Source organism: Podarcis erhardii (genome assembly GCF_964252035.2).
Source record: "Podarcis erhardii genome assembly, chromosome: 1".
In the NCBI taxonomy this organism is placed as follows: domain Eukaryota; kingdom Metazoa; phylum Chordata; class Lepidosauria; order Squamata; family Lacertidae; genus Podarcis; species Podarcis erhardii.
Window position 1 is genome coordinate 61,457,377 of NC_138497.1, and position 27,576 is coordinate 61,484,952.

Consider the following 27,576-nt stretch of genomic DNA (forward strand, 5'->3'; position numbering starts at 1 on the left):
AGTTGTACTTGGGTCTGGTTTGCAGACTTTCTGTGGACATCTGGTGGCCACTATGAGAACAGAGTGCTGGAATAGATGGTCCTTTGCCTTGTTCCAGCAGGGTACTTCTTATGTTCACTACTTGTGGATAAGATTGTGTATCAGAATGCATATCCCATTGTGAGCACTGCAGTGGTGACAGACAACCATGCTTTGATACATCTTACAATGTGCGCTCTGCTACTTTTCTCCAACTCTCCTAAGTTGCAAAAGTTTGTACATCCAGCTGCCAATATTTTCACCAGCAGAAAATAAACCAGATGAAATTGGATAAAAAGGAAAGTTTGAGGATAGTTGCCTGTATCAGTGGAAAACCAATTGTTGTGGTTGTTAAATCTCTGCCCTTCACCCTAAGGCCCCAGGGTTGGTTATATCAATTAAAACACAATATTACAAAGAGCTCAAAACAATTTATAGTCACATAATAAGGTGGGTCTTAAGAATATACATCTCAAATGTCAGAAGCCAAAGTAAAGTGGTATGTCTTCAACATTTGCCAAAAGCCATATAACGAACATGTCAGATGTTAGTCATTGGACCTAGTGAGTTATTATTATTATTATTATCATCATTAATTTCATTTCTATACTGATTCATATTTTTAAGGGAAAAAATCTCAAATCTCAACCCACATTAAAACATCAAATAAAACAACCCAGAATAAAACATTACTGAAGACAGTAAAAGTTAAAGTATATATTAAAAATAACATAATTAACAGGAAATGAAAATATTACCTTCAAGATTTCAAAATAAGGCATTACAAAGGAGGTCAACTACAGAATCTACATTTAATGCAGCAAAGTTGACTAAAAAAGGGAAGTAAAATATAAAATGCACATTTAAAACATTGTAATTAACAAGAGAATAAAGTATTATTGTAAGCATAGAACATATTTGCTGGTGTTGCTGCCAGTTCTGCCAACGGTGGTTCATGGAGGGCAGCGGCTGTGGAAGCTCAGCCTTGATGTCCTCAGTCTCCATTGGGTTTGACAAAGCTAACTTTTCTGTAAGGAGACTGTTGTTGAGAGCAGCCTCAGGGCATTTCCTCAGCCAATATCACTTGGTCTGTTACTACAACTAGACTCTTATTCAGGTATGTTACCAGTTTACTAAGATTGCTTCTGAAGCTCTTATTCTGGGCTTTGGGTGTCGTTGCAGCTGCAGGGCAGACAATGTCACTTTGGCTTAACTTCTGCTCCTCCTTCTTCTCCCCCACTGTCTGCTGCAATGATTCGAGGCTTGCCATGTTTGTAGGAGGGACCAGTGGCAGTGGGAGTAGGAAAGGGCAAGTGGGTGATGTTTGTGGCAAAGGATTTGGGAAAGCAGGAAGGGCAGCCAAAGTGAGAAGCAACCACATCCCTTGTTGATGTAGAATGTATGAGTCAGAGTGAGATTCTGCCATAAGGCAGAAACTGCTCTTCTTAAATACCCTGTTCTAAGGTTTTCATATTGTTTACACACTCTGTTTACTAAACAGCATTATCATATATGCAAATTCTAAATGTGTTTGAAAAATGATTTGTTTCAGACTGTCAGATGCCTTATGAATATATTATCAAGTATCCTAGTTTAAGTAAAAGTGGCATGTTTTCCATCAATGCATTTATCAAAATTCTGCAGCTATTCACTCTGGGTTAAGAAAATCTCCTTTCTGTTGAGAATGTGAAGTGTATATTTATTTCTTGATATTTTTTAAATAGCTGAATTCCAACAAATGTTAATTACTTGATTTTGTATATCTCTGTCTATTGCTAAGAGCCTTTTAAAGAAAGAGGTGTTCATACATAAATATTGAATAGGCAAAGAGCTTCAACTTCAGATTTGACTTAACGTGCCGCACATATGAAATTCAGCCTCCTGCTTCCTTGTTCTGCTGAACTGGGCTACACTTGCTTCACCTCCACAGTTTATTATTTTTAATATTTCTGATGACAGAAATCTTTCTTATTCATAAGACCATTGTGAGATTTTCCCCCACCTCCAGTCTCTCTTAATCTTTGCCGCACCACTTCTTCTCTTATGCCTGCTCTGTCTTCTTTCCTTTAAAAGCCCTGCCCCTTTGCTTCTGTAATTCTTGGTGGTTGTTTTAGCTCAATTTCTAAGCATGCTATTTTCCCAGACCCTGGGACTCTGTCTTACATCCTACCAATAATATGTCATTTCTGGGCTTTGTGTAAGATTTCTCTCAGTCAAGTGGATATTTTAATTTTCTCAGGGAAATTGCATTTTGAGGCAATACTGAGGTACTAGACATACAGAAGTTTCCCAGTGCCTGAAATAAAGCTCCTATTCAGCCTTATAGCTAGAGCAGAACTTCCACCTGTCCATTGCAAGAAGAGGTCCTCTAACTGTCAGAGCAGCCACTCTTTTTCTTTCAGAAAACTGTTTTTCTTTCCTGTGCAATTTGTCATTGTGACAGATGATTATGGGAAGTCTTTCCTTATTGGTGTACCCCCATTTTGTAAGGGTTCCCCTGAAAAGTACTATACTGATTTGGTTGAAATGACTGAAAACCCCTAAACTGTTCAATAAGTTGGGTGAAGATGTTCTAAGCCTTACTGACATAGATCTTCCCTCAAGCCTAGCCATGGGGGTGGGGGGGGGGGAGAATGAGATTTAGATTTACTTTCAAAACCTAAAGAAGCTTGGGAAGGATCTTTAGAACGTGGTCAATAGCTTAATGGCTATACAGTCTTAGTGCATGGGGAATATTTTAATGACAAATTCCGGAGAAATGTCCTTTCTGACCAAAGAACTCAAATGTCAAAGTATATCCAAAGTTTCTTTAGGAAAAGAAAGAATCATGCACTTCAATATAATAAAAGAGAGATAATCTTACTTGACTATTTACCTTTAACCTCTTTGAGCAGAGTCTTGGATTTCAGAGTATGTGTACAGTTCCTTTCAGAAAAGAGGTATAAGACCTTGCAGAGCATCTTTGGTTACCTGACTTGGGTGGGTCTTAGGAGACAAAGGGATCAGGGCAGGGGTGGGGTGGGAAACCACTAACCTGCAGGCCATCCTTCGCCCATCAATGATTCAGATTTTCCTCAAAGCATGCTCACCTACCCGACACCTGTGACATCTGGTGTGGGGCAGGTAAAGACAAAGCTGTCAATGCGTAATCAGGAACCTTAAACTGTGCTCCCAATTGTTCACTGGCAATGGAAAATCAGGCTTTGGCTCTACTATCAGGTGATGAGTGGTAGACCTGAAGCCTCAAGTGATTTAAAGCCCCGTGCAAGCCCCATGGCAGCCAATAAGGTAGAGAATTGTGAAGATGATGGCCACAGTCAGTAATCAGGAAGGCCATCCCAGATACAGCAACTGATACTGAGCTGATGTCACAGTCAAGGAGTCTGAAAAGAGAAATGGGAAGCATCCATGATTGGGAAGTAGAGACCATGGTTTGGCTGTGAAAGCACAGCACTCTGCTTATTGAAGTGCTGCCTGGGCAGCCCAGAATTTCAGATACTTAGAAGGGCATTAGGTGATGACTGGCAATAAGGAAGAAGCCTTCGGCTGAAGCACCTAGTACTTCAAGTGACTTAGCTGCTGCTGGAACTAAAAGGTGTTGTTTTGGGTACCTGCAGTGTTCAACACTCATTGCCTTCTGTAATGGCCCTTTTTATTGATATCTGACAAGATGAAAGAAATTAACAGACAGTATGAGCTTCCCAATAGATCAGTGGAGCTATGCCAGCTTGCAACACTGAATACTGATGCTCCAGTATTGTCTTTCTATTTCTGTTAACATCTGCTTCCTTTTTTTATGGGAAGGTCAGGTTTGTGTGAGTGATCGCTATCAAATGATAAGCTGAACACTTGATAAGCATACTTTCATTGATGTGCTGATAAGGCTGTCTGTGACAGCAGAGACATGATAGCCATTTCATTCAGTTATCCTGCGATAAACATGGTTTTTTGAACTGGCCTTATAGTATTTCAGATGCATGGGGAATATAGCTCTCTTTGGATGGCTGGTTTCCAGTTATTGTTGCAGTAAAGAACAAAATGTCAAGAGAATGAAAGCTGCCAGAATGCAAATATTAATGAAGTACCTCCACATCAGATGAATGCCGTCATCTACTATGCCATACTAAGCTATGTACTGTGATGCAGTGATTCTCACTGAAAAGCTTTAGCCCCAGTGACTCCTTGTCATTACAGCAAACTAGCTTATGCAGATGGAAGTTAGTGATATGTGAAGGATCATTATGCTGTGTCAAGTTTCATTTTAAAGACCATAAGTAGAACATTTTTTATAAGAAAAGCAAACTACATCACCATTGCAGGGAAAGACATAAATCATGTATTTTTATCACCTCAAAAGACCACCAGAAGACAAGCTCTAATATTTCAAATGCGACAAGCAATCTACTCACATGAATCACAATTTGAGTTCCATTATAGCCAAAGTGATGTGTACCACATTGTGGTTTATGGATAGTGCTGTTACAATATTGCAGTTTTTTTAAAAAAAAATCATGGGCATTTAAACTTGTGTATTTTTATAGATAAATGAAATAGCAACCATTACTTTATATCCTTTGATCTGAACATATCTTAACAAAATTATTTTACTAGCAGAAAGTATTGGGGAAAGGAAATGATGTTTGTTTTAAAAGTTATACTTTTATTTATTTATTTATTTGGAAACCAATTCTATACAACCTAAAATCAACAATTAAATTACATTCACAAAATTTATTTAAAAAACAGTGAGTCAGATATCAACATAGCTGGATCACCCCTCTTGGAAAGCCTGTTTAAAGAGCTCAGTTTCAAGCAAGCACCCATGTTCATGGGAAGTGCGTTCCAGAGGGCTGGTGCCACCACACTTGAAGCCCTGATCTTGATAGACAGAAGATAAACGTCAAAAGCTGATATTAACACCTGAGTTGGAAGAAGATGGTCTTTCAGATATTTGGGGCCTAAGTTGTTTAGGGCTTTAAACACTATTGTGAGTTCATTGAACTGGACTTGGAAAAGAACTGGCAACTAATGCAGCTGTTTTAAAGTGGGTTATATGATGAGGGACTTTCCAGGCATCATGGCACCCAGATGCTTGGTTGGTGAACCCCATTCCAAACCAGCCAATCTCTATATAAAGTGCACTGCAGGAATTTGTTGTAGAGGTTACCAATTCTCGGACTGTCATAACTAAACTATCCCAAACCAGGAACCTTATACCTTAGTTGTCACCTCTGTTGAAGCAGGCAGAAGCAGGCATTCCTAGCCACTGAAACCAGCTGGGCATTCAGTGACAGATAGGGATTCTTGAGCACATTCAACCCATACTAACAACCCCATCCAACACAGATAACTGACCTGTTTCTTAGACCTGGAAACGGTTCACCCAAAGAGCCAATGATAAAATACCATTGAAAGGGCATGATGATGAAAGAGAAGAATGTGTGAAGAACTGAAGCTGAAAATTTTAGATCCAAGCAGCAAATGGTTTTAGACCACTGTTTTTGCACAACTGTTCCCATAACCCCTGACCACTGGTCCTGCTGGCTAGGGATGATGGGGGTTGTAGTCCAAAAACAGCTGGAGACCCATGTTTGGGAAACATTGATTTATACCACTGTATTCCATTTAGCCCAATACTTCCTTGCCAAGGTCAATGGAACTTGCATTATAGTAACCATGCTTCAGATTCTGCACAATTTTTTTAAGAATGGGCACCTGCAGCTCAGTGGAAGAATTGCTTCAGCAGGTTGCCACTGTTAGTACTAGCCATTCACTGTATTTGTCTGCATCTCATTCTGCCCCACAGTATGGTGGGGTTGTGCTACTCACCTGACCTCCTTCTGGCTGAGTCATTGCAGCATACCAGAATGGAAAGTGGGAGGTTGGTGCAGTGGCACCAGCAGAGCCAATCCGGTGCTCCTGCTTGTTTGTCTGCACTACACGGATGTAGCTGCCTTGCTCTTCTCCATCCCAGGATGCTTCAGTGGCTTGGATAGAATGGTGCTGACTGCTGATAGCCTGGACTATGTCACCAAAATCCAGCGGGCAAAAAAGCCTACATATTGACAAAAGGCTACTTTTATGGACCACCATTTTTTACCTTTAAGCAGCCTGTAAATTTGCCTGTAGCTCTTTCTGCCCCATTCCTGTAGGGAGGAAAGCGTGGAACCTGAGATGGGAGTTAGCAACTGCAAGGAGCTAGAAGAGAATGTCATACATGCTCCCATGGCAGTGGACCTCATTTGAAATCAGAGGTGTACATAAATAAAGGAAGACAATGCCGCACAGATACTATTCAAAGCTGTAGATTTTTACCCTTATTGCTATCAAAAGTTTAATGTAAATTTCACTGATATTTTTAATGAATAGAGGTTTGTGAATATTTTATGAATAAAAATAAACTAAGAAACTTTCCCTTTTTTACTAAAAGAAGATGCTAGTTAAATCCATAACATTCAATGTTTTTTCAGCACTCCCCCCCCCTTTTACTGACATGGCTCATGTCTTTCAAATTCATTGTTGAAGCTTCAGACAAACATTGAACCTTGTCAGGTTAATTTTTAGATGGATATCTCACTAGTTCTGACATATTTCCTATCTCTCTTCCTTTACATTTATGATTCAGTATTATACATGATTAAACAAAGCCCTTTCAAAGGAATGAAATAAAAGCCTGCATTGTTTTTTAAAAGATAGCAAGCAGAGAAGTGCAAGCCTGTACTTAAAGGCAAGTGTGCCTCGTATGGCTGCAGAGCACTATGGTTTGATAGAGAGAGTGACTCTTTTTCCTTGCCATTTGTCTTTCAGGCTTTGACAGTCCCCCCCCATTTTTCAAGGGGATTATCATTCAGAAATAGCAAAAGCAAGGGGACTTGATCGCTCAAGGTATTTGTATCCCATCTTTTGCCTTCAAGCCATCATTTCAGATTCAGTCCAGACCACTCAAAAGTCCCTGTCAGTTGACAGCTGCTTGGTGACCAGTGCAAAGTGATTTCGTTAGTTGCTCAAGCTTCCTACTTACTGTATTGATGTCTATAGGATAGTAGTGCTCATGACAGCTGGTCTACTTGGCACTCAGCACACAAATACAGGATTGCATCAGCATGGAGGCAAAGCCCCTTTCATCATTTCTACTGACATGTAGTAGAACAAAGAACAATGAAGCTAGTTCTGTTGTCCTTGTTTTACCTATTCAGACTCACATGAACTCTGTCAGACTTTCAGGGATATCTGTATTCACTCCAACCAACTAGAAAAAGGTATGTAACAGGACAGTATTTCCTTAACACTGATACTGGAATAATAAGAAATGTAAAACTGAAATGAGTCATGCAAATGCAGTTTATGTACCAGGAAGATCAAGCACAGCTGGACAATAAACTCATTTTTAAAGCAAAAGCCATCTGCATCCCAAATATTGCCTTTAGGTAAATCCTAATGCAGGGGTTCTTAAGCTTCATCGCCACCTGTCCAAACCTGCCCCAAGTGTAACTGAAATAAAACGGAGGCAGATGGTGCACCTTGCACATAACAGTTTTGTCCCTGATGGGGTGAGCAGATCAAAGGAGAATAGAAGGAGCCGGTCTACCCACAATATGCTTTAAGGTACCTATGGGAAAGGGATCCAAGAGAAGAAGAAAAACACCTGTGAATAATAGAATTTTCCCCATAATTGTAGCAATGCTCTGCAGCCTTTCTAGATTATATCATACCTACTCCCAACTTTGGCAACTTTATCTTCTTCAGTAATTTGAATGAGGTCATCTGTGCATATTATTAAGAAAAGGGAGACTTTGTATTCCATTTGCTGCAAAACCTAATATATTTGGAATGAAACATAGGGCATATGACTGATAAGGGGGATAAGTAAAACTCCCCTTGGATTTTTTTTCTAGAGTCCTTCTGCTGATATAAGAATCAATCCAGGCAACATTTTGCCTGATGAGGATTCTTAATGGTTGTCTCATATTTTGATGTAACTCATATTTTGATGTAACTGTACTGTTACAGGCATGCTGTTTTGTTGTGTACCATAAAGCTTTCTGGGATTTTGTATTGTCTGAAAAATAATGGTGAATAGGTAAGTGCTTAATGGGGAATGATGAGTATCTAGCATGTGAATCATGTGCATCCACCCAGATTGGAACTGGGACAGAAGCTATTTGATAGTTTTGTCTGAATCTAGTGTGTGTCAAAAGGAACTGAAGGGGGAAGCAGTTTGGAGGTTTTGAGGCTTGATTAGAGAGCTGGCTTGGGTTCTAGCTGCATTGTTTTGGTGTCTCTATTCTACCTACACATATAACCAGGTGTATCAAGAAAGCGCCATCTGCCTTCATAAGTGTCTTGGGTCACAATGCTTTCACAGCTTGACTGGATGGATCTAGCAAGAGGCCACCTCTATGATACAGAAAGTAATCTCTCCTCTGACAGAATAGATCTAGGGCCATAGTGGGAAAGGGTTTCCCCAGCACACTTGAACTACATTTCCTCCAATCATTCATGTTCTGAAAGGGATTATTCATTAAAATTGGAGAAGTAGTTTGCAGAAACATAAAAAGTACTAATTGTACTAACTCAGGTTATTACTCAGGCTACTTGTCCCCAAGGCTGTCCTCCAAAGTAGGCCAACCTTATAAAAGGTGATGTTAAATATCAACTTCTTGAGGAAATAAGTTCACAGGCCTTTTATTGAAATCAATGTGCTGAAAGAATACATGTCTAATTTGTAATTGACTAATTTAACCTTTCTCTTTAACGCTTCACAATTTTGGAATACTCCAATTGATGAGTAATTACTTTTAGGAGTGGTGGTCAGGAGGAATGCCCACAAAGTTAATGGCAGAATTGTAAATGTTCTGCTTTTTGTGGATATATGTTGGATATTTTTATATAGTTCTTTCATATTTCAGTGTTGTATTGCTGAAGATGTGCAACTGTGCAGCTGAATGCAATCTCATGGGGTGTTTTTCCCCCCTCAGATATTGATGAGTGTGCTGCTAAGATGCATTATTGTCATGCCAACACAGTGTGTGTTAACCTGCCTGGATCATATCGCTGTGATTGTGTCCCAGGATATATCCGCGTTGATGATTTCTCATGTACAGGTAAGCTCTTAATATCATTGCAGTAACACCATGTGACTTTATTAATATCCAGTGGTGTTCATTTGGAAGGAATGAAATATTCTTCATGTTATATGAAGGCAATAGATTTATTCCTTGAGGGAAAATACATCCTTGAAAGTTGAAGAAATGTTTTCCGAGAGAGGGGGATAAAGTTTTCCTATATTTATATAAAAAGGTAAGAATTTAAAATCCAATTGTTTAGACTTTTCTATAGTGGTGACACCTCATTACATGGTTCTTCAGTATATACACAGGTTATTTCTCTTCTTCGTAAATGCTAAATTTACTGTCGGGGAAGTGGGAGAAGAGAGTTCTTGGACTGAGCCAGTTTCTGCTGCTGCTTCTCATCCCACCCTCCAGTAGAGAACGGGAGCAGAGGAATATGTTATGGGGTACCAGGTCCTGGTGTGGGGTACAGAAGCCTATTTGCATTTGTGATGGAGGTGGCTGGTACATGGAGTATATGTCATGTGATTATTTATTTACACGTACTGCAAAACTGACCTAAGTATTCGTTTGAATAGCCATTAAGGGAATAATTTTGCTTGTTAATTGTTGAGTTAATATTTGCTTAATTCTTAAAGAAGAATTGAACAATATGAAACAAATACAATAGCTTTAGACATAAAAGTCAGTAATTTTTAATCTATCAGTAAAAAGCAGTAATGAGAAGTCTTAGGAGAGCATTAGTGTTTTAAACTAATATCTGCAGGTGGTTTGTTGGAAGATTAGGAAGAAAAATAATATGTATTTCCCCTAGAATTTGAGAAAACCTTGTTCTTGCCAGTACCTGAGAAGACAACTCCTGACAGTTGTCTTAGGAAGGCTTGGAGAACTTTTAAGTTTTATTTCTTTTGTTTTGGGGCAGTGAAATAAAATTAGCATTTAAAAGGGCTGCCTCTCTTTTCACCTGGAAATATGGTCAATACAAAAAAGAATATGTGAGTGATTATTCCGGAATTCGTCATGTTCTGAATATATACAATCCATAGGGCAAGGTCTTAGAGAATAAACAGGGGCTTGGTATGGAACAAAAAGATAAACATAAAAAATAGTGTCTTCAAGGAATGAGGATTAAGAATTGGATATATAACAACCTTGGATCTATTCAGGATTACAGATATGTACAGATAACTCACAACTTGCACAGGGATTATGTTCTGGGGATTGCATGTACTGTAAAGCTGAAATTGTGTATTGCCTTCCCTACTTTTCTCAAGCCAGTGGGCTCCAGCAGTGCTGGAGGGGGTGCCAAGATTGGCGACAAAGTGAGCACAGAAGCCAGGGGTGAGGCTGGTACAGCATACCCGGGTGATGTAGGGGGGCTCGAAGAGGAATGCTGGGAGGTGACAGCACTGAGACCGTGTCTGGGATAGAACTCCTTATCTGTAACTTTGTTCCCCCCGCCCCAAGGTCCCAAAACAGTCCATCCCAACCCACTCCAGTGTCATCAACAAGCAGCTCCTCTGAATTCCCTCCCAGCTCCTTCCTGATCTGACCAACCTCTCTGCAATGTGTATTCAGGATTTATGAGAATAAATTTGAGAGACATAATGGCTTTCACCCATTGCAAAAGCTTGCTTCTTTATTCCTGCCTACTGCTTCCTAACAGTTACCAATTTATATTATGACTTTTACTTCTTGACCCTTGGGGTAACTAAGCTTTCTTCGTAACTTTTCACAAGGGGCATCCTTAAAGTATTATATATAAATATATACACGTGTGTGTGTGTGTGTGTGTGTGTGTGTTTCTGTTGTATCAGAACTTTCATGTACATGCAGTCTATTTTTATTCCTAAATATTTTTTTACTACTGACTTTTCATTTTTGAAGAACTACATCTGTCTTTAGAGATTAATTTTATAGCTCATCATTCAAGTGTATTTTGGTGTGCTTTTGTGCTACAGTGAATTGCTTCTAACCTTCATTTCCCTGTTGCATCTGTTATATGAATTCGCTAGATTGTCTTTGGTAGGCAATAAAGAAATCTCTAGATTCTCATATCTATAAAAGAATGAGTTTCATATGGAGAGTAGAACAAGTGTAGACTGACCTGGCACAATTTTAACAAATGGTCTGTGAAAAAATAAACAGTGATTTGCCAAAGGTCTCCCTGGAGCTACAAAGACATCTGAAAGCTTTATATAATTGCATTTTCGGTACAGATCCAATAGTGGGTATTAAAACCCTTTCATGCTTTTGTGAACTGTCTTTGTATAGTGGGAAAGGGCTATTTATTCAAACTGATATGTTCTCAGTTTGTCTCAACCTGATCACACAATAAAGGCTGTTCTTAGTTTCAAGTATGTACATTTTCTCTAATTTGGAAAAGACCGAAATTTTCTAATTGAGTCCTTTGTGTTTTTGTCAGAATGCAATTGATTATAATTCACCTAAGACTGCAGTGTAATTTAAGAAATTCATTGTGGGTATGTATTTATTCACTGTTCTCAGTTGGGAAAAAGCATTACTAAGTAGAGATGTATCCCCTTTGTGGTGGTTTGGTGCAGAAAGAGGGAACAATTGAGTTTCAGCCAGGTGACCTGTTTAGGCACCTTTCAGGGTGATGGGCTGGCCGTGAGGCTTGCAATCTGTGTGGTGGAGTCCTGGGATGGGATAGCCCATCCACCTGGGACCATGGGGCCTTGGGCGGTTGTGTGTCTATGTGATACAGCAAGACCTACCTACACACCTTCACAGCATAGCCCACGGAAAGTGTTAGCTGGTACAGCCCTACCTCCACTTCCTTCAGACAGGGTGTAGTGCAAGCTTTTGCTTCCTGAATGACCTTTTTTCAATAAATTTGGAAAAGTACTTTTGCCTTTCTTGTATTTTGTGCCTTTGGCCGGGAAGCTGAACCAGTGCCTGACCCCGTAATCGCCTACCAGTTTACCTGTTGGCTTTCTGTCTGTGTCACGGTAAAGTGACATAGAGTGGGGCAGTCCAGTAAATAAGGAAAGGTGATCCTCCTCCTTAGATCCCTTCTGGGGACTGTTCCCAGAAAAGGAGGGGGTGGCAGCTTACTAGTGTTTGGCTCATGTTTTGCAACCCCTTTGCCTGCCTATCCCTCTCCCTGCCAGGTCTTGCCGAAGCTTGGAGGACTGGTTGGGGGAGCGGATAGCTCGCGTGAATGCTACACAGGGGTTTGGTTGCTTAATGCCTGCAGTTTTACCTTAGCATTTGCTCCCAACTGATAGTTGTTTCCCTCTGCAGGTGTTTTCATTGCTTTAAACTTAAATAAAGTGGCCTTAGTTCAACACAGCCTGTGCATCTGACTCTATTCAGCCTTCAGGTTGCATACAACCTTCCTGTTTAGGGCACACTGAATTTTTCAACTGTCAAATTCCAAAAATAGTCTGCACAGATTGCTTCTGCTGAAAACATGTAGATCATAGACCATTTTAGGGGCTGAAACTTAATTTTTGCAAATTAATTTGGTGAAGGACCTTAAAAGTATGTTTTTGCATGTAAGGAATTCAAATCTATTACTGGACAACATTTAGCTTGGTAATCTACGTTTGCTAAAGAAGCAGATAAACTGCTTTTGGAAAACCAAATAATTTTAATTTTACCTTCTGAAAATGATAATGATAATAATAATGAATAAAAATAATATTAATATATAATGTAACTGCAAGTATTTGGAATTCATTTTAATGACGTCTGTGCGATTTTACACACATTTTACTTACCAAGCAAAACTAAATTATATAATTTTAACAAAAATATCTTTTAGACACCTTCTTTAGCAGCCCTCATTTATCCCTTTCCTCTCCCCAGCGGACTGTACAGGGTGCTGACTGTCGGTCCTTTTGAGAACCCCAAAGCCACTTCCCGTCTCCCTACTCAGAGCAGTGAATTGTTTGCTTTTTAAAAGAAGAGCTGAATAAGCATTTAAGTGGAAAAATGTATAAGGCATCCTAAAACATTTTTTTTAAGTAGTCTAAAGCCTGACTTCCTCAACACTGGAACTAGGTATGTGCATAATTACAGACCCAAAGGTGTTCTCATCCTACAGCAGAGAAAAGCAAATAAACTCTTCTAGGTAAGCACTTTTATTAAAGTATTAAATGTCTTGCATGTGGTGGTTTTATTCTGCAATAGTAGGCTGCAATAATGCAACAAGAATGAAATTTTCAGAAACTCATTAGCTGTATCCAAAGTTGTTCCTCTCCACAGAAACAGCTGTTACTATTTTAGGGGAAGAGCACTGAGTGTGAAATGTAATTGCAAATCCAATAAAAATTCCTCTGTTTTTTTAAATTCTTGTGCAAGAGTCCGCAAACTCATTCTCATGACCTTTTAAAAAAAATATCCAATAGAGTGTATATGGCACTGGTTTTTGTATTGTTATGCACACCTGATAGATCGTGACACAGCACTCTAGTAAGTCTTCCACCAGCTGTAATGCAAAAGGTAACCTAACAGTACTAATGCATTTTCTTTTGCTGCTTACAATTCTCACAAGAATCCAGCCTAATGGATTGGTAGCAAGACATTTAGTAGTTTTGTGTTAGCATTTGTGGCTCCTAGTTTTAGTGCAGTTTTTATTTATTTACTTAAAGAATCACTATATGACACCTAAAGCTACTGTGTTGGGGGGCGGGAATACATTACCCCTTAAAGTCTAAAGTATTTGTGTGTAACATGAACACATTCCAGATTCTGTGCACACATATTCTTTTTGTTCTTTCCTTTGAGAAAAAGTTCCACAGATATGCTCAGGGATCTTATTAGCATTCCTGTACTCATAAAAAAGAGAACAGATAAAGTCCTATGTGCATGCAACTCCATGTACATTTCTGATTCCCTATGTTCATATCAGAGGCACTGCAATACAGGGCCATGCCTCACAGTTGGGAATTGTGTGACTGAACTGCTGGAGGGAAATATGTGAATCATTCCAAACAACCTGTCTATCTTAATTTTGGCTTGTTTTGTTTGTGTTACTTATTATTTCCTCAAGGTTTACAGTCTCAATATGTGAAATACATATTGGAAGCAAAAAGAAAATTTGTAGATAGGGTATAGTAGATTATTTTCATGATGTACCATTTAGGCTAGTCCATTTCATTCTGGAGAAGTATAGATTTGTCATTGGAATGTTTTATTTAAGAAACAGCTTCTGCAATTCAAATGTTATTTTTGGACAGCATGCATGTTATTGCTGTTATTATTTATAGTGCATAGAGATAATTGAACTTAATAGCTTTTCTGTCACCATTTTATTTGGCATTTATACAAATTTCTCTTCTTGCTTCTGAAGAAATATCACTGCTCACATTGTATTGTATGTGGCTATCAATAAATGGTAAAAGAAAAAGTACAGTATAAAACTATCAAGCCAGATCCAGCTCTTTTTGAAAATGTCTTTCAGACCAAAATGGGTTTTGAATGGTGCCATTTCTGATGTTAGATTTGTGCCCATTTATTTTTTCGTATAGCGATTTAACTGTTTGTTGCATGTGGAAAGCAAAAGAGAATTTCTAGAAGATGTTGGAACGTGAGCAGATGTTGGAACACGAGTTATAAGTTTCTTATTGTGGTTGATATTAGGTCCTGCTAACCTAGCAGTTCGAAAGCACGTCAAAGTGCAAGTAGATAAATAGGTAGCGTTCCGGCAGGAAGGTAAACGGTGTTTCCGTGCGCTGCTCTGGTTTGCCAGAAGCGGCTTAGTCATGCTGGCCACATGACCCAGAAGCTGTATGCTGGCTCCCTCGGCCAATAAAGCGAGATGAGCACCGCAACCCCAGAGTCGTCCACAACTGAACCTAATGGTCAGGGGTCCCTTTACCTTTAATAATGTTGTCAGAGTTGGCATCTGAGTTTGTTGCAAGGTATGGTCTCTATGTATCTTTGTTATCTGGCTCATCATTGCTGATGAGCAGCTGTTTTAGATTAGTGTGCTGTCTATAAGCAGAGACAGGCCTACAACTTGAGGCTATGACAGGTAAATATAATTGTCAAGGATGGGCTGTAGATAATTGATGACAGGGCCATCCTTAGCATATGCAGCGCCATGGTGCAAAGTTCTGCCCGGCGCCCCCCCCCCCAAAGTTGTTGAGTTGTTGAACAATATACCTGCAGGAAGGGGTGGCGACGCACACTTTTGCCCCTTCCCAAAGAGAAATCAGGAGTGTGCCATACTCAGTGGCGTACTAAGGTCAGGTGGTGTCATTGAGGTGATTGATGGGTTAAGCAAATAAATTTTGATTACTGTATTTGTATACTGTATTACCAAAAGATCATGATCTATGATTCCATCAGCAGCAGAGAAGTATTGTGGAGATATTTAAAGGACTATAGGACTATCTATACCCAGAAGTAAAAACTGCTAGAGTACTGGTCTGCACCTAATGACTCATTTCCAAATTATTAATTTTGAAGGGTTACTTTTTCATAACAATAAACTATTTCCCTCCACCCACCCAGAAAAAAATCACAGTTCTTTTCAGGTGTTGGTAACTTACACTGCCGCTGCCACCCACTGCTTTAGTGAACAAGATGAAACCCTGCTGAGCACAACAGGACAACTCCCATGGTGCTCAGCCTCCCATAACTACTTTCTGGAAATGGCCCTGGAGGTAGGAGTAGAGCCACTGAAGCACAGGGTTCCCAAGCCCCACCTCCCTGAGATGCTCCAAAAGGATACCATGGTACTGAAAACTGCCAGTCAATCAAGGGGAACAAGCAGGGTCACATTCCACCTATCTTTCTCCCAACAACTGCCATCAACCGTGGCTACTAAAGCAGGTTCAGTGGCATGGCCAGCCCTGAAGCCAGACTAGAACGTATCCAAGTTGCCTCCAAGCAAGCCTGAACCTGGACTGTTGCCACCCTTTCTAGTGCTTTGCCCCCAAAGGGGCTATTTGCCAGTGTAATAGTTGTTTAACTGGCATTTCTTCTCAGACAAACCCACCTCTTTATTACTCCTTATTAAGAGGCACACGTCGACCCCTGTGGGCAGCAGCAAAACAAACGCCCAACTGACACAGACTGAGCCAATCAACAACAGCCTCTGCCATATCCAATACACTAACGCCCAATCGCAGCATAGAATCTCCAGCTTCCAGGGTGGGACATGGATGGCAAGGGAAAGCAGGGAAGGCAGAGCAGGGAAGGGGATGCATTGGCAGCTCGCGCAGTTCCTCCCCACAGCTGGGGAGCACAGCGGTTTCAGCAGCGGGTGCCTGACGCCCCTAGGAATGCAGAGCTCTTCTGCGCAAGTTCGGGGGTGAACTCAGCTCTGCCCCGGACTCAAACGCTTGGCCCCAGACTCCAATGCTCTGCGCCCCTGAGAACCCAGCGCTCTAGCACCTTGCTCCACTAGACCCAATGGTTACGATGGGCCTGATTGATGAGTTGCTGGTGTAGTGTTAGCTGGGAACTGTAAGTGACAACTGGAGTCACAATGGTACCTGCACTGGAAGTGTAATATTGCTTTAAATGTTTGCCTCCTTTTTTATCCATGCCCTGAACAAAAAAACTGTATGGTGCTCAGAGAGTCTGGTAACACTTCTAACTAGTTATAATATCTAGTAGGCTCTGTGTGGCGTTTCAGTTCAGACACTATTGTATAGCTGACATTAATGGTGGTATGCTCGTGCTTTCTGATCTACCATGTGTGAAATTCCACTGTGAAATTTGACTTGTCTGGTCAAAATTCTGTTGATTCTGTTGATCATTACTCAAAATTAGTTGGAAGTTTTGCCCAAGCAGAAAATTTATTTGAGTGCATAACTACAGTTTATTCATATAATTCCTTGACAAAAAAGTTGTGAAATTGATTAGATATAAATTGGTTTATCACTCCATGGATTTTGATTAGTCTAGGGAAAGTAGCTACATATTATGTGAGGTTTGCACAATTAGGAGAATGACTAGAGAGGCTTTCTTCCCCACAGCAAGACTTGATTCATAGTGATGGGTGAACCTTTCAAGTGTTTCCTGGAACAATGCAAGGAAAATGGATTGTCTTGTTAGATGTCTGAAGAAAGCAAGAAACTGTATAAACCGGGCATAGGTAAACTTGGCCCTCCAGATGTTTTGGGACTACAATTCCCAACATCCCTGACCGCCGGTCCTGTTAGCTAGGGATGATGGGAGTTGTAGTCCCAAAACATCTGGAGGGCCGAGTTTGCCAATGCCTGGTATAAACAGTTTGAAACTTGTTACCATTTACATACTAACACAAGAAATTTAGGGTGTAATTGATTGTAGAATGAGGTAATTTTAAGCCTGGGTCAAGACTTTAATTTCAGTAGAGTTTAAAATTCATACATTTTTGGAACACAGGGATTGTTAATCTAAAGGCATTCTTTTCCCACAGCATAAGAAAAAATCCCAGCATTGTTATTGTATGCTGCAGATTTACTATGGTACCTGTTGAATTTAGTGAATGCCTTTGCTTCTACTTCAAGGGGTTTTGGAACAGCACTCATAGGAAGATACTGTATGTGGTATATACAGGGTAGTAAGTGCTTTCAGACTCTAGTTCTATTTTTAATGAAAGCATATTTCAAAACATTTTATGAATCAAAGTATATTGCTTATAATTTCATTTTTGTGTATGTGTGTGGGCTGAATATTTCATAGATGGTGTATTGACTGAGGCAAACCTAATGATTTTTTAACCATTATTGACTCTTGAGTTTCAATTACTGTACTGTTGTTTCCAGTACATGTTTCTGAGCATCCTTAGATTGATACAGAAATGAAACAGAGTCTGCTGGACCACGGATGAGCAAGGTGGTCTTTGCTGGACATTCTGTAATTGTGTCTTAGTGGTGTACTGGATTTTTGTGGTATTTGATTTTTTTTAAACGTGCAAGTTCCTGTTTGAAGAGCAAAGCTCCCAACAGAGGAGAAACAACCCATTGTGAAAAAAAGTCTTCCTCAACCTTGGCCCTCCAGATGTTTTTCGCCTACAACTTCCATGATCCCTCGCTAGCAGGACCAGTGGTTAGAGATGATGGGAATTGTAGTCTCAAAACATCTGGAGGGCTGAGGTTGAGGAAGCCTGGTGAAAAACATAGCGACGAACAACAGTAGCTCCTAGTTTGATGCTTCATCGGGATCAAGTCCCCACCCCCCCACCCCCGACCACAATTCCTAGTGTGTTCCAGGTTTTTCCAGCATTACAACACAACTAAGAAAGAATACCTATGCCTTTTTGATTAAGGTGTGTGAAAGCATTACTTATTTCACTTCATAAAGGGGCTTAGCAGCTCCTACAGGAATTTTCAGTACTTCGCTGTCAAAGCTTTAGGCGAGTTGGTTGATGAGATACATTTTCATGACTTGGCTGAAGATTCACCAGATGAGTCTTCCCAAGTCCAACCTAAAGTCCAGTAGCTGACAGTGGGTGTTCAGCAGCAGATGGCAGAAGCAGAGCAACAGGAAGTTGATGTTTTCGTTGTTTGGGATATGGTGACCCCATCTACATTGGTGAAGCTTTGCAAGCCCTGGTACTCTTACAAACTCTTTAAAAGATCAAGAAGCCCTGAGAAATCAGGCACTTCTTCCTGATGCCAGGAACCTTTGCATCATTGTCTGTCTTATCTGAAAATTGCACTGGTAATCCAGATTGGAAGCATTTTTTTATGTTCTATCATCTAGGTTGGCACTGTTCCAACCTCACATTTAGCAAAATAAGGTCTCTGATGCTGCTGTGCCAATAACTCCCAAATTTACCTGCCTGTGAATATTTGTCTGTATTGATATACAATTTTAATTTAACACCAACAACAATAACAACAACAACATCACAGTGAATATAGATTTTAAAAAATAGTTTAGGTACATTGGGTCCCCAGATGCTGTTGGACCACAACTCCCATCATCCCTGAGCTCTGGCCTTGCTAGCTAGGGATGATGGGAATTGTTGTTCAACAATATCTGGGGACCCAAGGTTGAGAAAGTCTGGTTTAGACATCCGTCTCAAAATGAAATGTTTTGAAAATGCAAAGTCACTCCATTCACTTTAAACACAGAAGGGCTTTAACTAACAGGCGTGCTTGCTTGGGGCCCAACCAACTGCTTTAGGCAAAAAACAGGAAGAGGGATTGTGTCATGTTGTAGGTACCCTGTCTGTAGTTTTGGAACAGGAGACTTTTATGCCTCCTAGCACTGCTTGAGGATATGAGCTAATCATGAAGTGCGTTCAGCTAGAAAGAAACTTTATAATTCCTAATCATGCATTTTAGAAGATTTTTGGCTTTAATCCACATTCCCAAAGTTCGTCACAAAATGGAACAACTCATAGCTTAGGACACATATCTGTTGCTTCCCCTGGCTTGCAATATACTCCACTGTCTATCTTGCCGGTAGAAAGTATTTATTTCAAGTTTTTGACATACTCATAAGGTGACGGATGTTGCTATCTCCTGTTGAAGGTAATGGAAATACTGAAACACACAGGCACCTCTGTTGAGATCTGAAATACTACATGCATGTTCAGTATGCATACAAAAAAAGCCCATATGTCCCCAAACCTTCCTCCTCAATATCAGGACACTGAGGAGCAGCATCCACAGCTGCCACAAGGATGAAAAATTTGCCAACCACTGTGAACTTGCAGAAGTGCTTTAAGTGTGGTCATAGCCCCTCTGGATTTTTTTTTATGTTGCCTTAACCAAAATTAGGGTGAATGCAGGATAGATACTTACTGCCATAATCATCCCATCCCTAAATAAATCAGAATGAATGCTCAGTAAAGACTGGGCCTAGACTAACAACTATGTAAACGTTTTGCAAGCAATTCAGGATAAATGCTGAATAGATTAGTTTTCTGGGGAAGTCTAAAATCTTTTGATACTCTGTTGTGAGCTTTTGCATTTGACTTTGCTTCTTTAGAATGAGTGCTCTGACTTATTTATTAAGTTAGATTTAGCATTCTAAACAACCAAATAGGTGATTATTGATCTCATGTGCAAACAGCTCAGAGATCTAAAAATCAACATATTGTAACTATAAAATATGGAACTTGTAACTATTAAATCATTAAGCATTACCTAAAATATCCATACAGTGTGAGAGGGGAGTTTCATTGAAATCTAGGCGAGACTCCAATCTCTCTATCCTGTAGTGCCTCATTATATCATGTGTACAGAGTTCGTTTGTGAGAGTATAGGTAAGGTAAAGGGACCCCTGACCATTAGGTCCAGTCGTGGCCGACTCTGGGGTTGCGGTGCTTATCTTGCTTTATTGGCCAAGGGAGCCGGCATACAGCTTCCGGGTCATGTGGCCAGCATGACTAAGCCACATCTGGCGAACCAGAGCAGCACACGGAAATGCCGTTTACCTTCATGCCAGAACAGTACCTATTTATCTACTTGCACTTTAACGTGCTTTTGAACTGCTAGGTTGGCAGGAGCAGGGACTGAGCAACAGGAGCTCACTCCGTTGCAGGGATTCGAACCGCCAACCTTCTGATTGGCAAGCCCTAGGCTCCATGGTTTAACCCACTATGCCACCCGTGTCCCTGTTTGTGAGAGTAGGCAAGACCAATTAAAACATGATATTGGAAACAAGTTACATATGTTTAACTGGATGGTACCATGGATCTGAGGCTCCAATGCTTTGGCCACCTCGTGAGAAGAGAAGACTCCCTGGAAAAGACCCTGATGTTGGGAAAGATGGAGGGCACAAGGAGAAGGGGGTGACAGAGGATGAGATGGTTGGACAGTGTTCTTGAGGCTACCAGCATGAGTTTGACCAAACTGTGGGAGGCAGTGGAAGACAGGAATGCCTGGTATGCTCTGGTCCATGGGGTCACAAAGAGTCGGACATGACTAAACAACTAAACAACAACAGCCATGGATCACTTCACATTTTGTGGTGCCAGCAGAAGAAATGTGGGTTGCAAAAGTTGGTGTACTGGTACAGTATTTGCTGGGGAACCTCCCCCAGCAGTGCATTGTTCTTTGGGAGGCAAATTGATGAGAAAGATTTCTGCTTGAGCCAGTGCTAATCAGAGAAACAGTCCTCAGCTTGATAACGAATATTCTGGCTTGCTATTGAGCGGATGTGTATACTAAAAGAGTACAGTAAAAAAAAAATACTTTCAGGAGTAATTACTAAGTTGGAAACAAAACAGGTTTATTCCTGGAGCTGTAAGAGGGACAGATTTCCAGCTAGGTGCTGGATCAATGACTATAGGTCAGAAGCCTGAGCTAGAGGGGAGGAGTCGCTTACATTTTTAGTGACTTATCTATTCACATTTATTTGCTTTATTGGATTTGCAAATCGTTTAGACCCCTGTTTTGGCTTCAAGTGGTATATAAATAAGTAAATAATGCAATATGACATCAAACTTCAGCTGTTGTGACATGTCTTTGGCTGCTGTGTTGGAAAGACTTACACAGTTCTCTAGACTTTCCCCACACAGCATCCACAGTCGTGCCATGCACAGTGGCTGGGGTGGAAGGGGAGGGATTAAGATTCCTTCACCAGCCTCTTCACCAATGTACTTGGACCGACCTGAAGAAGGGAGACGAAATAGAGATTTTAGCCAGATGTCTCATAGCCCTCCTTGTACACAGCTTCTTATCTACAAGATATAACACAGAGAATCTGCACTCTGGCCTTCAGCACATTACAGCTGAACTCTTGAACTTGGTGACACTGAATAGTAATTTGTAAGATTGCATATATCTCTCCAAGACTGATTTGAGACTGCACAGATAAACTTTGGGGAGTGAAGAATAGCTCAGTGGCAGAGGTCCCAAATTCAATCCCTGGCACTTCAAGGTGTGTTAGCAGGTTTAGTGGGGTGCAGCTGCTGCTGCATGAGAATGGCTGCTTTTCATAGTAGACAACACTAGGTCTATGAACAAAGCAGTCAGACCTTGAGGAAGGCAACGTCTAATGAATTCATATATAATTTGAATATGGGCCTTGGGCCCAATTTGATAGAAGACCCATAGGGATAGGCATTGTGTGGGCTTTGGTTTTTGTCTTTTCTACAGATGGAGTAGCATCACTGAATTGTGGCAAGTTTTCTCATATATTTTAGTAGATGTCAGTAAATCCAACTGGGATTTACTATTATTTATTAAAGAAATCACCTTTCTTCTTAGTGGATATTGTACTTGCTTGTTCTTGCATCTTCTTCAGTTGAATTGTTCAGGAAAGAAAAAGTAGACGAGACTGGAATTTTAAAGTACAAATCAAGCAGTGCCAAAAATAATCTTTTAAAAATCCTTTAAAATCATCAAAAAGCCAAATAGAGTACAATACTTAACTTTAGTCCTCTGTAGCACATCATATTATACAGGGGTGTATTTTACCACATATATTTGTCATCTGCTTACTCAGTCCTGAACTAACTTACTATTTTGATGCTCTAAGTCTGATAGAAATCCACACTTCTAAAAAAACTGGAAGGGTGTGAAGGGTTGTAGGAGGAGAGGAGGGGGATGGAGTTTTTTCACCTTAGTATTTATTTTCTAACCTAGAAATAAAAAAAAAATCTAATTTCCATGAATAATGCCTAATCCAATTTCTTAATGGATCAGTGTATTTTGTTAATGTCATGTATGTGACTATGCAAAAGGCAACAATATTTTAAGTGCATTTACATTGTCACAGATGTTTGTTAGCAATCTTGTGACAATACAAGATTTCATTATCTATTGCAATCACCAGAAAAAATTACTGAACACTGAAATAACAAATGTGTTTTATTAAGTTTTCAAAGAATGTTTGTTTTTAAAGGAATATCAGACAAATTTCATATATGCTTGAAGAATCCGAATCATTTAGCCATTGGCTTTCTGCAAAAAATATATATGACTAGATCTGGTTAGTTGTTTTGATTATTTCTAATTGTATTTCCTTATTTATGTCCTTCAGCCATATGAAAACATTAAATCTTATTAAAACAATATACAGGCAATAAGACAAGAAAACTAATTCAGCAGTAGCTTTGCAGATAATAATGTAAAGCAACACAGCCATTACAATAAGGGGGGGGGGGAGAGATAAGAAGAACACATACTATGACATCTTCACTTGTCATCTAAACTAGAGAAGGGCTGCTTACTCAGTCATCAGTGGGCGGTGGTTGTGGCTCATCGCATTGGGCTCCAAGACCCCTAGAAACACTTCAGGTGGCTGGCAGTTGGGAAATCCTCGGGCTAGCTGCGTGGTGCACTGGGAGTTCCTGCCAGCCACCAGTTTGAACTCTGGCCAATCCGGCCAGGCCTGGGGGCAGGACCTGGGAGCGGAGTCTAGCAGCCTTCACTCTGGTCTACTCCCATCCCTTAAAAGCCATCTGTGACTGTCCGCTACACCACTTTGGGCTGGGGAGAAAAACCCTCATATCCCACCTTCAATTAGTTGTTCTTCAGGATTTTGATATGCTAACCTTTATTCCCTCTCTAGGGCTCTGCATTCATGGGCTTTGCTGTGGTTTTCTAATGGTTGCCGTGTTTGGAGCTGGGAAGGAATTTTATGCAAACAGATTGGCCCCATTTGCAGGTTTTGTCTTCCCTGTATCAGTAGTCACAACTTCGGCGGTTGTGTCTTAAAGAAAGAGGAGGTACTCATGTATTGAAAAAGTGTTGTGGGTGCCAGCAGAAAATGAGTGCCAGAAGGAAGGAAAGAAGGGCGTTGGTTCTTCGTACCATTGAGTACAAAAATAGCTGTAATTATAAGTAAATCATATTTATGATATCCCACATGTTGTGGGTTAATGACAGTCTTCCAATTTTGTTTACATGGGGAAAGTCACAGAAAGTAAATGTTGCATATTATAGCTGTTTGGTTTCTTGTTAATGTTCAGATAATTGATCATCACTGATATGTTGTGCAATTTGATTTCCCTCTAAAGTTTATATGTATGCATTCCACATTTCTAGCTGTGATTTAGGTAAAAATATGTAGGTTTGTTTGTTTGTTTGTTTATTTTGGAATGCATCCTAAATCAAAGGAGTAAAGATTTAAAATAAAAACACGGGCAACCTGTAAAGGGATGATCTTTTATAGGCATTAGATTTACTGTAATTTATATGTTTGTCCCCCGCTTCTCTTTTATATTGAAAATTGCACAACAATGTGGCGCAAGTCTATTCTTTTAGAGCTGTAGACCATGGCTTTTGCATGGCTGTGACAGCTCTGAGAAATGATTAAATCCAAGGGCACTGAAATAGCAGGATGAGACAATAGGATTATAGAAAAGTCACCTGTTGATGCCCGAAGTCAAGTGTTTTAAGAAAAACAAATATCACTGAAATTTGAAAAACAAGTTTAATCCTGCATCACAGGGGAGGCAGAAGGATTGTATTTAGATTTTCAAGAGGTCAAGCCTGAAAGATTTAATTTCCCCCCTCTCTAATGTAGTAGGAAAAGTTACCCAACCCTATGGTCATGTGTCAAATCTGAGGGAAATGTAACTAAAGCCTTGCTTTACCCATGGCTCTAATGAATAATACTGTTGCAGAGCTCACTTTTCCATAATTCAAGGTCACAACATGGCACCCAAGAACTTTTCTAATATCATATTGATAAGATCTCAACCAATTAAACAGCATCAATTAAAATTTAAAATCCATCAGTCATATACTGGCAATGAAATGACAGCCCACTCATTAACCTCTTGGAGCATTCTGTAACAAAGCAGTATTTTCTTCAGAGCCAGCAAAGATGCATATGTAGATACACATCTGATGATACATCTCTTTACCCTGGCTTTTGATATTATTTTATTATTTATTATTATGGTATCTGAGACAAGTGCTTTCAGGGCCCACACTTTCCCATTGATTGTATTCTTTTCTGTATTTTAAATTGTTATAACCAACCCTGGGATCTGTTGGTGAATGGTAGGTGGTGTTGGTGGTTGTTGTTTTATGATCAGTCATATGGAGGCTGAATTCTGTAGCCCTGAAGCAACTATGGAAAGGACTCTGCTCTGTCCTATAGTTGTTTTTATTGTGCTAAACTGCTAAGTTGATAATTATGCTGCTGAAGAACTGGGCAAAGTCAATAATATTGCAAAAACAAGTGTTGCCTTGCTATTTAGCAGAAAACTTAAGCTCATTGCACTGTGCCCCCACCCCCGATGAACTCCTGGGACTAAGCTGTTTGAAATTATATTTTATATTTGATCTGTTGCAATGAGACTATACTTAATAAATCACCAATCTACACCATTAGATTAACTATAATAAATTTGACTGGGGACTAAAAGTTATTATTACCCTGTGTGGGGTTTACTTTTACACAGAAGGAAAGATACCAATTAATTTGCTGACAAAATTAATGTCCAGATTGCAATGAAAGCTGCATTCCTTGGCTATTTAAAACCAGTGAAGTCAATACCTAACTGTGTATAGAATTAGTTATAGGTAGGTAGCCGTGTTGGTTGCCGTATTCGAAACAAAAAAAAATAAATCCTTCCAGTAGCGCCTTAGAGACCAACTAAGTTTGTTATTGGTACGAGAGCTCATACCAATAACAAACTTAGTTGGTCTCTAAGGTGCTACTGGAATGAATTTTTTTAATTGTTTGTAGAATTGTACCAAAAGCTGCAGTCAGTTTTTGAGTACTGTAGAATGTGTCGTTGCAAACTGCATGGTGTGTGATTGTGTTTGTAGATAGATAAATCTATAGTTGTAAAATTAAGGGAGCATGGGCCTGGGGAGGCCCAAGCCAATTTCTGTTTGGGGTACACGCAAATGATATGTTCTGCTATCAGTTGTTGAGGGTTTTGCCTTTAGGACCATGTTTTGAAACCCATATGCAATGAAGAGGGCCCAGATCTGTGGAACATTTTTGTGTCCCTATGGCCCGTGTGATCTGATACTTGTATGCTTGATCAGTAGAGAGATCCTTTATGACATTGTCACTCAGTGACGTAAGATGCTTTCCAATTGAGCGTTTGGTGAATGAAGGATCAGTTTCAAGATCTGCGGGTAGTGTATTGCTAATTTTACCTGTCCACTACCTGTTAGACATGATTTTCCCATCCAGTTCTGTGATCAGGTGTCACAAGGGTAACAGCAGTAGGAAAGCAGTAGGAAAAGATGTGTGACAGCTGACATACATTGTGACAGCTGAGATACATTGTGTACGTATCTTTAACATATGGAGACAGAATTAACTGCCTTCTTTCCTTACTCTTTGTCAGTAGAACTTCCCATGCAAGTTTATTCTCTTATCTCTGGAGGTAATCCTTTTACTAGACTTTAAAATGTCTAGTAATGTCTTGCACTCTCTATAATCCACCTGTTGTAGATCAATACATTTTAATAATCAAGGCCTCTAACATCATTTTAAGCATTAAAAGGCTTAATCAGTGGTTACCACTTACATGTAACACAGAACATTTAGCAATCTTTGCTTTGTGCTGTTAATAGTGCAGTATATCATTTTGTGATATCTGATATTATGCAAAAATTGTAGACAATGCCTTCTGGATTCTGTTCTTTATTTAAAGTACCTTTGTCACATATCTTATCCATCTACTTTTAGAATCCTAAACAATCATAATCTTTTGAAATCTCTTTACCCGTTTGTTCAACGAAAACAAATGAGACCATCAAAAGCAGCCAGTTAAGCAGATACATGAATATTGCAGTAATGTTCAAGCCATAATCATTTTTCTGATTTTCATTCTGCTCAGCTGAGAAAATTGATAATTGCTGCTATTTGTATAAATCCTTCCCATTATGTGTGTTGATATAGTTTCAATAGGACACAGTGCTGCATTTCAGACGTTCTTCATTTTAACCACTTAGCATGAAAATGTGATTCTTAACATATCTTTTTAAAAAAGAAGCAGCATCTGATTATAGGCAGAACACTGGGAATTTTTAAAATAAATTAGCTAGGACACTGTAGGCTTGATTTAAATCAATATTTCAGGAAACATTTCAGGAAAAAAGCAAGAGCATTGAACCAATAGAAGGCTACTAGTGATAGTATTAACTGCAACTGTTTAGAGTTGGGACAAACTTGAGTTGTTGGATATTTCATAGGCCTATGCCGGTGAAGAATTTAGGTTTCTCTTCATCCCTTGCATTACATAGCATCTGACAAAATGATCCTGTAAACCTAATAAGAAACATAGTGTGACCAACTGCAAGCACTTGGGAATATTGCAGATTATAGTATTTTTATTGCTCACCTACACAATTGTTATTGTTATTTGGCAGCATTTGTTTAGAGGTTTTTAGATGCTTTGTTACAGAATGCAGTATTATTATACATTTTCTTAATTGCTCACCTATCTTGGACTATGTTGAAATGTTCTCTAAAATTGCTGTTGAAATTTTCTTACATTAATTCGGGGGCTAATCATCAGGCAGAATACCTAAGGGATTCATAGAGAGAATCCAGACATGTTTCAATAAGGATCGTAAAAAAAATCCCAGGGACTCTGAATGCTTACAACACAGAAAGACCATTTGTCCATCTAGCTCTGTGTTGT

General features: G+C 39.7%; 1 protein-coding gene across 4 annotated transcripts in view; it reads left to right on the top strand.

Moving 5' to 3' along the window:
- NELL1 (neural EGFL like 1) overlaps window positions 1-27,576 on the top strand; it is a 407,721-nt gene that overhangs the window by 224,930 nt on the left and 155,215 nt on the right. For 3 of the 4 annotated variants that reach the window (XM_081834787.1, XM_081834789.1, XM_081834790.1), the window contains exon 13: window positions 8,997-9,122. The exons of the other annotated variant lie outside the window; for it this stretch is intronic. In XM_081834787.1, coding sequence (XP_081690913.1) covers window positions 8,997-9,122 — 126 coding nt within the window. The remainder of the gene's footprint in view (window positions 1-8,996; window positions 9,123-27,576) is intronic. 4 annotated transcript variants of the gene reach the window in all.